Consider the following 12,234-nt stretch of genomic DNA (forward strand, 5'->3'; position numbering starts at 1 on the left):
GTATGCAGTGAAGGTTTATTCCTGAGATGGCAGGATTGATATACAATGAAAGATGACCTTGGCAATGGAGCGTATGCAGTGAAGGTTTATTCCTGAGATGGCAGGAGTGATGTACAAGGAGAGACTGGAATAGTTCAACAGGTCTTAGAGAAACGTACGGAGTTCTATCAGATTCAGAGGAACTCAGTGGGCTGAGCAGCATCTGTGACAGGAAAGGCATTGTTGATACTTTGGGCCAAAACCATGCCTCAGGACCTACATTAATTCCATCTCTCAGCATTTGGTTCACAGCCTCCCGTGACTAGGTAATTTAAGTGTTTGTTTACACACTTACTAAATACTGTCAGTGACTACTTACGGCACTCTTGTTGGCAAATGTGTTCCTGGTACTCTTCACTCAAATCCCCTCTAAATATTATTGACCTCAAGTGGAGGAGCTGATCGGTGACCTCGGGTGGAGGAGTTGATTATTGACCTCAGGAGCAGGAATCGATTAGAAACATAGAAAACCTACAGCACAATACAGGCCCTTCAGCCCACAAAGCTGTGCCGAACATGTCCTTACCTTAGAAATTACCTAGGCTTACCCATAGCCCTCTATTTTTCTAAGCTTCATGTACCTATCCAGGAGTCTCTTAAAAGACCCTATCATATCTGCCTCCACCACCGTCGCTGGCAGCCCATTCCATGCACTCACCACTCTCTGTATAAAAAACTTACCCTTGACATCTCCTCTGTACCTACTTCCAAGCACCTTAAAACTATGCCCTCTCGTGCTAGCCATTTCAGCCCCGGGAAAAAGCCTCAGACTATCCACACTATCAATGCCTCTCATTATCTTGTACACCTCTATCAGATCACCTCTCATCCTCCATCGCTCCAAGGAGAAAAGGCCAAGTTCACTCAACCTATTCTCATAAGGCACGTTCCCCAATCCAGGCAACTTCCTTGTAAATCTCCTCCGCACCGTTTCTATGGTTTTCACATCCTTCCTGTAGTGAGGTGACCAGAACTGAGAACAGTAGTCCAAGTGGGGTCTGACCAGGGTCCTATATAGCTGCAACATTACCTCTCGGCTTTAAACTCAATCCCACAGTTGATGAAGGCCAATGCACCGTATGCTTTCTTAACCACAGAGTCAACCTGCGCAGCAGCTTTGCATGTCCTATGGACTCAGACCCCAAGATCCCTCTGACCCTCCACACTGCCAAGAGTCTTACCATTAATACTATATTCTGTCATTATATCTGACCTACCAAAATGAACCACCTCACACGTATCTGGGTTGATTATTGACCTTGGAAGCAGAAATTGATGATTGACCTCAGGAGGAGGAAACCAGAGGTCCACAAGCCAGTCCTCATCAGGGAATCAGAAGTGGAGAGGGTCAGCAACTTTAAATTCCCAGGTGTTGTCATTTCAGAGGATCTGTCCTGGGCCCAGTACACAAGTGCCAAAATAAAGAAAGCGTGGCAGTGTTGACATTTTTAATCTCTCCCTGTCCCAGTGTAGAGTGCCCTCCTGCTTCAAAACATCCACCATTGTCCCTGTAGCTAAAAAAGGCCAAGGTAACATGTCTGAACGACTGGCGTCCTGTCGCTGTCACCTCAATAATAAGCAAATGCTTTGAGAGGCTGGTCAAGGATTACATCTGCAGCTTGCTACCACCCACAATGGACCCCCTACAATTCGTCTACCAACACAAGCGATCGACAGATGACACAATAGCCACAGCTCTTCACACTGTCCTTACACACCTGGAGAAGAAGGATGCTTATGTGAGAATGCTGTTCTTGGACAACAGCTCAGCATTCAACACCATAATTTCCTCCAGGCTTGACAAGAAGCTCAGAAACCTCAGGCTTCACCCTGCCTTGTGTAGCTGGATCCCGGACTTCCTGTCAGATCGCCGACAGGTAGTAAGTCATAGTCATAGTCATACTTTATTGATCCCGGGGGAAATTGGTTTTCATTACAGTTGCACCATAAATAATAAATAGTAATAGAACCATAAATAGTTAAATAGTAATATGTAAATTATGCCAGTAAATTATGAAATAAGTCCGGGACCAGCCTATTGGCTCAGGGTATCTGACCCTCCAAGGGAGGAGTTGTAAAGTTTGATAGCCACAGGCAGGAATGACTTCCTATGACGCTCTGTGTTGCATCTCGGTGGAATGAGTCTCTGGCTGAATGTGCTCCTGTGCCCAATCAGTACATTATGTAGTGGATGGGAGACATTGTCCAAGATGGCATGCAACTTAGACAGCATCCTCTTTTCAGACACCACCGTCAGAGAGTCCAGTTCCATCCCCACAACATCACTGGCCTTACGAATGAGTTTGTTGATTCTGTTGGTGCCTGCTACTCTCAGCCTGCTGCCCCAGCACACAACAGCAAACATGATCGCACTGGCCACCACAAACTCGTAGAACATCCTCAGCATCGTCCGGCAGTTGTTAAAGGACCTCAGTCTCCTCAGGAAATAGAGACGGCTCTGACCCTTCTTGTAGACAGCCTCAGTGTTCTTTGACCAGTCCAGTTTATTGTCAATTCGTATCCCCAGGTATCTGTAATCATCCACCATGTCCACACTGACCCCCTGGATGGAAACAAGGGTCACCGGTGCCTTAGCTCTCCTCAGGTCTACCACCAGCTCCTTAGTCTTTTTCACATTAAGCTGCAGATAATTCTGCTCACACCATGTGACAAAGTTTCCTACCGTAGCCCTGTACTCAGCCTCATCTCCCTTGCTGATGCATCCAACTATGGCAGAGTCATCAGAAAACTTCTAAAGATGGCAAGACTCTGTGCAGTAGTTGAAGGAAACTAGTCAAGTTTGCCAATAACACAAAATTAGGGGAACGAGCTGATAACATTCAGGCAGCAGAATCAATACAGTTAGATCTTAACAAAATCCAGATGTGGGGAGATAAATGGCAGGTGAAATTTAATGTAAGCAAATGTAAAATATTACATATGTGAATTTGGAAATACTGTATATATACAGTAGGGCTCTGCACTGTATGAGAAGGACTTGGGCTTCCTGGTGGAATCATCACTAGACAATGTAGAGAAGCGATTAGGAAGGCTAATAGAATGTTGGGCTATACAATGTGCTCAGTGGAGTGCAAGCCTGGAGACATTCTCCTTAAGCTGTATAATGCACTGTGAGACCACACCTTGAGTACTGTGTACAATTCCGGTCCCCATATCGTGTGAGGGATGTGAAGACACTGGGGAGAATACAGAGAAGGGCAACTAGACTCATTCCAGGTCTTCAGGGAATGAGCCATGAAGAAAGGTTGAAAGAATTAAGTTTTTTTAGCCTAAGTAGACTAAGAATGAGAGGAGACATGATAGAAGTGTTCAAAATCATTAAGGGTATAAGTAAAGTGGATGGCAGCTGCTACTTTAGAATTAATCCATCAATGAGGACACAGGGCCTTAGGTGGAGACTGGTTAAGGGGAGATTTCAGACAAACATCAGGAAGCATTTCTTTACACAGTGAGTTGTGGACACATGGAACAAACTACCTAGTCGTGTAGTCGAAAATAGTACTTTAGGGACTTTAAAATTTAAACTCGAATGCTATTTCAACACACTATGTAAATATGAATTTGACAAGCTTTATTGGGTCAAATGGCCTGTTCTTGTCAAAAACTTTCTAATGTTCTATGCTATCAACATGCCTTGTACGTTATATGCTTCAACTTCACTGATAAGCCAGGTATGATGCACCTATCAAAAGTCTGCTGGGAGTTCATGTACAACACATCAACTGCTTTACCCTAGTTAACTCTCTCCACTACCTCAGCAAAAACTCCTATTGAAATAGTTAAAGCTGAAATGAAAATAGAAAATGCTGATCTTGCATTTTTATTTTAGATTTCCAACATCAGCATTTTTTTTTAGTTTTCATTTACTGATTAAATAGGATTTGTGTTAAGTAAGACACACAAACACACACACACACACACACAAAATGCTGGAGAAACACAGCAGGTCAGGCAACATCCTTGGAGAGGAATAGGGAGTCAACATTTTGGCCCAAGACCCTTCATCAGTAGGTACAAAGAAACACAAATAACTGTGATGAAATTATCTGTATGGATGGTGCATGGAACAAAAATTTTCACTGAACCTCGTGTACTGCTTTCTTTGTGTGTGAAGCAGCCACCAAACCCACTCATCTGAATGTGGGAGTCAGGATATGGCATCCAAACTCCTGGTGCTTTATTTGTGCAGCATACACACATACAATCGAGTTAGAGTAAAAAGATGATGATTTACAATGGTGCAAACAAAAGGAAGACAACAGTCTAGTGTAAATGTGCTTCAGTCTGACTGAAAAAACCCACTGAAACAAAATGGCTGCAGTCCTCACATGGTCCCACTGAATTTCAAATTTAAAGTCGGTAGCGCAATCAGAATCGAAGTTGGCAGGGCGATATTTCAAAATAAGAGCCCAAACAACATACGATTACCAATTTAATTAGCAGTACAGGGCAAGCAGACAAGTACGGACAACACACAGAGTGACCTACCTGCCTGTGACCCTTCTGCAAGCCAGGTTTTTCATTGTATTTCGCTGTACTTGTGCACACGCCAATAAACCGGATGGCTTGACTAACTGCTTTCACGAACCTAGGCACAGACATTTGAGTGCAAGTTCTGCACTGAACTGAAAAGTTTCTGCTCAACCTTCTGCTTCCCTCAACATAGCATTTGTGGGCTTAGTCTTCCCATTGGTCTGTGAGCTGAGATGATCTCATTTTAAATACTGTATACAAATCCAGAAATCAAAAGAACCTCAAAATCTATACCAAATAAGTAGATACAAAAACAACAGCTTAATTCCCCCCAATGCTTTGTTACTTTCCAGCCAGCTTTCAATTATCCGCCCAGAAAAAGGAATTGGGCTTCATCACAGATAAAGAGAGAAGTTAGTTAATTAGGCAGAGAGACAGTGGGAGAGAGAGAGACAGAGAGTATAAACAAACCTTTGTTACTAAAACATGAAGCAATCTTACTGCTCCCACCACCAAATCAGGTGGGAGAAGAAGTGGAAATAAGGAGCAGGGAATAGTGTTAATTCGATTACTCCCCTGGGAGCTATCACGGACCCAAGGAGCTTAATAGCCTTTTCCCTTAAGATTAAATGAAGGATTGTGCCATACTACAATTTGTACTATGGCAGGACAGATATCCTTTAACTTCTTGTATGGCATTTTCTCCAAGAATAGAATTATAGAATGGTCACATCACAAGAGGAGGTAATTGGTCCAAAGTATCAGTGTTGCCTCTCTAATGAAGCAATTCATTAGTTTCTCCCACCAGACTTTTCTCCACCATACATTTACCTACTAAGAGGCCTTAATGGAACCTGTCTCTACCATATGTACAGCCAATGCATTCCAGACTCCAACCAAACTCTGCATAAATTATCATTCTGTCACTATTGATTCTTCTTCCTTTTACATTAGATCTGTGTCTTCTAGTCCTCAATCCCTCCACCACTCTCCACTTGAGTCTACAACTCTCAATATTTTATAAATGTTATCAAATGTCCTCCTCAGTATTCTCTAATGCAAAGAAAACTGTTTCAGTCTACCTCATCTATCCTTGCAACTGTTGGTCATTTGCCCAAGAATGAATTTTTTTAAACTGCAGGTTCTGGAAATCTGAAATAGAAATAGAAAATGCAGGCAATATCCATGGATGCTGATATTGTCACCATTTTAGATCCAAGATCCTTCATTAGAACTGGGAAAGAAAGAAATCCTAGAGAGTTTTTAGTAGGAGTGAAGGTGTGGGAGGGATGTGTCGAATGAAGAGAATGTCTGTGATAGGGTAAATCAAAATGGTTTAATGGAGGTAATTTCCAGCACATTAATCTCCTTAGTATGCGTATCTCCTTAGGATCTGTTCTGAGACCTCTACTTTTCATGATTTTTATTAACGACCTGGATGTGGGGGTAGAAGGGTGGGTTGGCAAGTTTGCAGACGACACAAAGGTTGGTGGTGTTGTAGATAGTGTAGAGGATTGTCGAAGATTGCAGAGAGACATTGATAGGATGCAGAAGTGGGCTGAGAAGTGGCAGATGGAGTTCAACCCGGAGAAGTGTGAGGTGGTACACTTTGGAAGGACAAACTCCAAGGCAGAGTACAAAGTAAATGGCAGGATACTTGGTAGTGTGGAGGAGCAGAGGGATCTCGGGGTACATGTCCACAGATCCCTGACAGTTGCCTCACAGGTGGATAGGGTAGTTAAGAAAGCTTATGGGGTGTTAGTTTTCATAAGTCGAGGGATAGAGTTTAAGAGTCGTGATGTAATGATGCAGCTCTGTAAAACTCTGGTTAGGCCACACTTGGAGTACTGTGTTCAGTTCTGGTCACTTCACTATAGGAAGGATGTGGAAGAACTGGAAAGGGTACAGAGGAGATTTACCAGGATGCTGCCTGGTTTAGAGGTACGGATTATGATCAGAGATTAAGGGAGCTAGGGCTTTACTCTTTGGAGAGGAGGAGGATGAGAGGAGACATGATAGAGGTGTACAAGATAATAAGAGGAATAGATAGAGTGGATAGCCAGCACCTCTTCCCCAGGGCACCACTGCTCAATACAAAAGGACATGGCTTTAAGGTAAGGGTGGGAAGTTCAAGGGGGATACTAGAGGAAGGTTTTTTACTCAGAGAGTGGTTGGTGCGTGGAATGCAATGCCTGAGTCAGTGGTGGAGGCAGATACACTAGTGAAGTTTAAGAGACTACTGGACAGGTATATGGAGGAATTTAAGTTGGGGGCTTATATGGGAGGCAGGGTTTGAGGGTCGGCACAACATTGTGGGCCGAAGGGCCTGTACTGTGCTGTACTATTCTATGTCTATGTCTATGTAATGAGTTAATGGCAAGGTTATAGAATATGCCTCTCTCTCCCTGATGATGCTCACGAGTCCCCAAACAGTCTGTGAGCATCCATCTGCGAGTTCCCTTGTTTTGTCCTGAACAGACACCACTCTCCCACCTACAACCTTCATTATTTTTATAGTCATAGTACACCCTTGGATTCATTTCATGCTGATAGCTCATCGTTCCTCATACACTCTCTTTACCTCTCTCATTCAAAGTAAATCTACTGTTAAATATTTTTATCTTACCATATACTACCCTGAGATTCATTTTCTTGTGAGCATTCACAGTAGATACAAAGAAACACAATAGAAACAATGAAAACTACAAACAAAAAACATGGACAAACAAGCAATGTGCAAACATTGTGCAATTACAAAAATAACTAATAATAACAATAATAATGATAAATAAGTAATGAGCTGTAGAGTCCTTGAAAGTGAGTCCATCATTTGTGGAATAGTTCAACATTGAGGCAAGTGAAGTTATCCCCCATGGTTCAGGAGCCTGATGGTTGAAGGGTAATAACTGTTCCTGAACCTGGTGGTGTGGAACTCAAGGCTCCTGTACTTTCTTCCTAATGGCAGCAGCAAGAAGAGATTATGGCCTGTTTGGTACAATTTACATGATGTTCTTTTGTAATGACCCTAGCTCTTTCTAATAGTTGAAACCCAACTCTCATTGTCCACAGCCACTTTCAGACATCCCACCCTGCAAAAACTCATTTCAGGGAAGTAACACCATCAATTTGCGGGAGACTCCCGGGAGAGGTGGGATGTCTGCAATAGAGTAGCTCCTTAGCAGCCAGCCAGCTAGTTTAAATAACGTTAGCTACGCTAATGAACGAATGACACCTGTTAAACCCACCTCAACACGTCTTTTACAGTCTTAACGCACCGTGGGCAATAGAAAAGTCACTGTTGCAAACAGCGCAGCGAGCAACACTGTCATTATTTTGACCCCTATTAGGCAGGGGTACACTTTAGTGTAGTCTGGGGTGACATACGTTTTATATTTTCTTTTGGAACACTCTGTCACTCTGACTTTTTTTGGAACTCTCTTGCTCTTTCTCTATCACACGCGCTCTCTCGCTCATGGTCGCTCTCACTCGCGCTCGCTCTCTCGCGCTTGCTTTCTCGCTCTTGCTCTCTCTCTCTCTCACGCTTGCTCTCACTCTCACTCTCTCTCACGCTTGCTTTCTTGCTGTTGCACTTGCTTTCTCACTCTCTCTCGCGCATTCTGTCAGGCTCGCTCTCAAAAAAATCAGGGACATTGTATATAATTTGCGGGCATCAGGGAGCCACTATTAATTTGCAGGAGACTCCCAGAACTTCCAGGAGAGGTGGGATGTCTGCATTTTTAGAATTATCAGGGACATTGTATATAATTTGCGGGCATCAGGGAGCCACTATTAATTTGCAGGAGACTCCCAGAACTTCCAGGAGAGGTGGGATGTCTGCATTTTTAGAATTATCACTCTGTCCACCATTTTCATCAACTAGGACACTAGTTCACAACCGTTTTTATGCATGGAGCGTTACCATTAACCAAAGGGTCCGTGAACCCCAGATTGGGAACCACTAATCTAGGGAGCTCTAGATTTGTCCCTTACAGAAATGTGCCTCAACTGTACCTGAACCATCTCTTCCTTTCGACCTGCCCATTGTTCTTTCTCACTTCTGAATTCACTATTACTTTTATTGAAATCAGACTTCCCTTTCCTAGTCATCTTTAGTTGGGTTTGCTCCTTTTGTTTTTCCAAAGTTAACCTAAATCTAATCACATTGTGATCTCCTAATTCTTGGTGTCCTTCACCCACCTCATTGATCAGAGACGGGTCCACCAATGCCTTCTTCCTCCAACCAGAAACACACTGCTCAAGAAAATTATCTGGACTATTTACAAAATAATTCACCCACTCTGCCCTTACAACTATGTCACTTTATAATTGAATAATTAAAGATCCCTCATTGTCATCAACTCCTCTATATCCCTCACTCATTAGTAACTCATAGAACACGACCAGTTCTGTTATGGGTCTGTTTTCTCTGACCCATACCTGTAACCAGATATATGATCCATATGACTTCTATGTTTTTATCAATGTAATATTTTCCTTAAGTAATAATACTTCATTCTCTTCCCTACCCTTGCTGAATGCCATGGGTGCCACGGCAGCGTAGCGATTAGCATGATGCCTTTGAAGCTCAGGGTGTCAAGAGTTCATTCCGGCACCATCTGCAAGGAGGGTCTGTACACCCTCCCAGTGGAATGCAAGGGTTTTCCCCGGGTGCTCCGGTTTCCTCCCACAGTCCAAAGGCGTACCAGGTCGGTTAATCGGTCATTGTAAATTGTCCTGTGATTAGGTTAATGTTAATCAGCTTTGTCAGGGTTGCTGGGGTAACATGGCTCGAAAGACCAGGAGGGCCTGCTGCACACTGCATTGTGAAATAAATGAATTGATTAAGTTATTAATTTCATTGGGAGATGGTTAAGGGCCAGTCATGCCCCATTGTGAGTGAAGCTTCCGTTATTGCCACCACAGTATATTCCCTGGGAAACCAATTTTATTCCCCACTGTGTTCACAAAGTAAGCCAGACAGTTCCTATATCAATTCTATTTTCACTTAGATAGGTAAAATCCTCATGCTCACCTATTTACGCGAGAGCTATCTTTTCCCACATTAAAATGATCGTGTGTGTCAACTTTCCTCTCTCTGATCCAACTTTGTTGCGCTCATTCACTTCCTCCACTTCCCAGTGCTTTCTGACTAACATGACTTCAGCCAATGCCTTGCACTAATGCCATTTCCTTATGTAGGCCTTCATATATACCCACTCACCTGATCCATAACCTTCAAAACCAGATTCTAAGACTGCCTTTCACTGATTGTATTATGTGTTGCTGACAACCGGGCTGTAGGACATACCCAACGGGTCAGGTGGTACTCGTAGAAGGCTAACCCAAAAAAATATATCGCCATTCCTGGGGGAACCAGGCAGTGAGGAATGAGGCAAGTCTCTAAAATCAACGTGCAGGAGAGTTGAATTGAAGGAGGGAGCTATTCCCCTTACCTTGTCCAGTGGCCCCCAAAAATGGACGAGTAATGGACAATGATGGGCAGCAGAGCCGAGAAGGTCCAGAGCAGCAGGGTGGGGAGGAACTTGTTGATGACAGGGTCCTGTGTTTAAAGGTAGTGGGTGAGAGAGGATTAGAGCCGGTATCAAAGATTAAATTTATCACACGTACATCAAAACATACACCGAAATGCATTGTTTGCATCAAGGATGTGACGGGGGTAGTTTGCAAGAGCCGTTATGAATCCGTACCAACATAGCATGCCCACAACCCACTGACCCCAATGTGTACGTCTTTGGAACATGGCCCACTCCACTGATTCCAACATGTACGCCTTTGGAATGTGAAAGAAGACTGGAGCACCCATAGGAAACTCACATGGTCAGAGACAGAACAGACAAACTCCTTACAGACAGTGACAGGAATTGAACCCAGATTTTACAGCAGGCATGCTGTAAAGCATTGCACTAATCACTACGCCATCCCAAAATAAATAATTTATAACTCAACAACTAATTCATAAATCTGTTAAACAGAGCACAGTAGCAATCCATTAACAGGTTCATGATTACATTTCAACACAACTCATCCATACTCACTGACATATCCTTCTCCACTCGTCCCATTCGCTCACATCTGGCCCATACCCTTCTGAACAATTCCAATCCAAATGTCTTCTAAATGTTGTTAATGTACCTGCCTCTACCGCTTCTTCCGGCAGCCCATTCCAGGAACAGAGACCCCACCTTCTGTGTGGAAGTTGGCTGAGTCAGGTTGTTTGAAAAGCACTGATGTTTGTGTTGACTACAGAAAGCTATGAATGTCTGAGAGAGAGATAAAGGTGCAGGCCTAATCCGTCAGAGGGAGGGGAGAGTGAGGCAAGGAGGGGAATGGAGGGGGTGAGGGTTGGGGATTGAAGTGAGAGGAGGCAAGTGAGAATGTGTCAGAACTTGTGGGGTGGGCAGGGAGCACTGGAGGGTTAAAGGGGGGAGAATGGAGAGAGTTGTTTAAGAGAGTAGTTGAAGGGAAGGAAGGGGAGAGGCAGAGAAGGGAAAGGAGAGAACAGAGAATGAAAGGAGAAGTAGAAAGTGGTGAGGAAAGTGAAGAGACAGGATGGGAGAGGGAAGGGGAGTGAAGGGTCAGGTGAAGGGGTAAATGTGAGGGCCCACAGAAGAGGGGAAGGGAATACTCTTTGACCCTTTGGAACAGTTAGTTCTCAGGGTCAGTCCCTGGACGGGTAAGAGTCGGAGAGATTCAGCAAGGGGCCAAGGAGGTAACATCAGGCAACAGGATGGTACAATAGGTCGTGCCACTGTTGCACAGATCCAGCGACCTGGGTTAAATCTCCACATAGTCATCAAGGTTACAATAAAGTCAAGATCACTAGAGTTTCCCACGATTGCTTCCATCTCCATCACACCAAGGGCTGTCCAGAGCGCCATTGAAATCTCCAGAGAGTCACCGGCACACTCCAGGAGGCAGTACCAGTTTACTATTCACTCATCAGGATGAGTTACTGACACAACCTACATTCCCTTCGCAACCCTGACAAGCCTTGTGAAGGAGTGACCATTTCCTGAGGTGTCTGTTGGGGAAGAAGTTCCAGGATTACGACCCAGCAACAGTGAAGGAAGAGTGATAGGTTTCCACGTGACGATGGTGTGCAGCCTGGAGGTGGTGGGCTTGGCGGCTGCTGTCGGATTGGCCTGAGCAAGAGGCAGTGTGTTGTCGACGGTTCATTGCAGTCACCGTGTGTGGAGGGAATAAGCGTTTCGGGCGGGGACGAGGTACCAGTTAAACAGCAGGTGGAGCATTATCCACCCCTTTCCTTACTAATCGATGGTGGAAAGGCTTTGGGTTGCCAGAACATGTCACTCACCATGGGTTATCAGCTTGACGTGCTGTTGTGGACACAGTATGTGTGTGTCTGGTTTGATTGAGGCTGTGGTCAATGGTAATATTATTATATATCAAGGGTAGGCGGTATACTGTTGTTAGTTGGAGATGGTCATTGTCTGGCACTTTGCTGGCACTAATATTATTTGTCATTTAACCAGCCCTTGGATGAATGTTGTCCAGGACTTGCTCCACAGAGAGATGGGCTTCTCCATTTGCAAACAGAATTGAGCATTGTGAAATCATGAGTGAATGTCCTCACTTCTGGCCCTACATTGGAAGGAGAGACATTGATGAAGCAGCTGAAGATGGTTGGGTCTAGGACACTGTCCTGAGGAACTTCTCCTG

At 44.1% G+C, this 12,234-nt stretch overlaps 1 protein-coding gene across 1 annotated transcript in view; it reads right to left on the reverse strand.

Moving 5' to 3' along the window:
* LOC140190988 (CSC1-like protein 1) overlaps nt 1-12,234 on the reverse strand; it is a 67,023-nt gene that overhangs the window by 29,319 nt on the left and 25,470 nt on the right. Inside the window, 1 exon segment of the mRNA XM_072248024.1 lies at nt 9,987-10,093. Within this exon segment, the coding sequence (XP_072104125.1) occupies nt 9,987-10,093 (107 nt within the window).

The sequence above is a fragment of the Mobula birostris genome, chromosome 2, assembly GCF_030028105.1.
Source record: "Mobula birostris isolate sMobBir1 chromosome 2, sMobBir1.hap1, whole genome shotgun sequence".
NCBI classification, from domain to species: Eukaryota; Metazoa; Chordata; class Chondrichthyes; order Myliobatiformes; family Myliobatidae; genus Mobula; species Mobula birostris.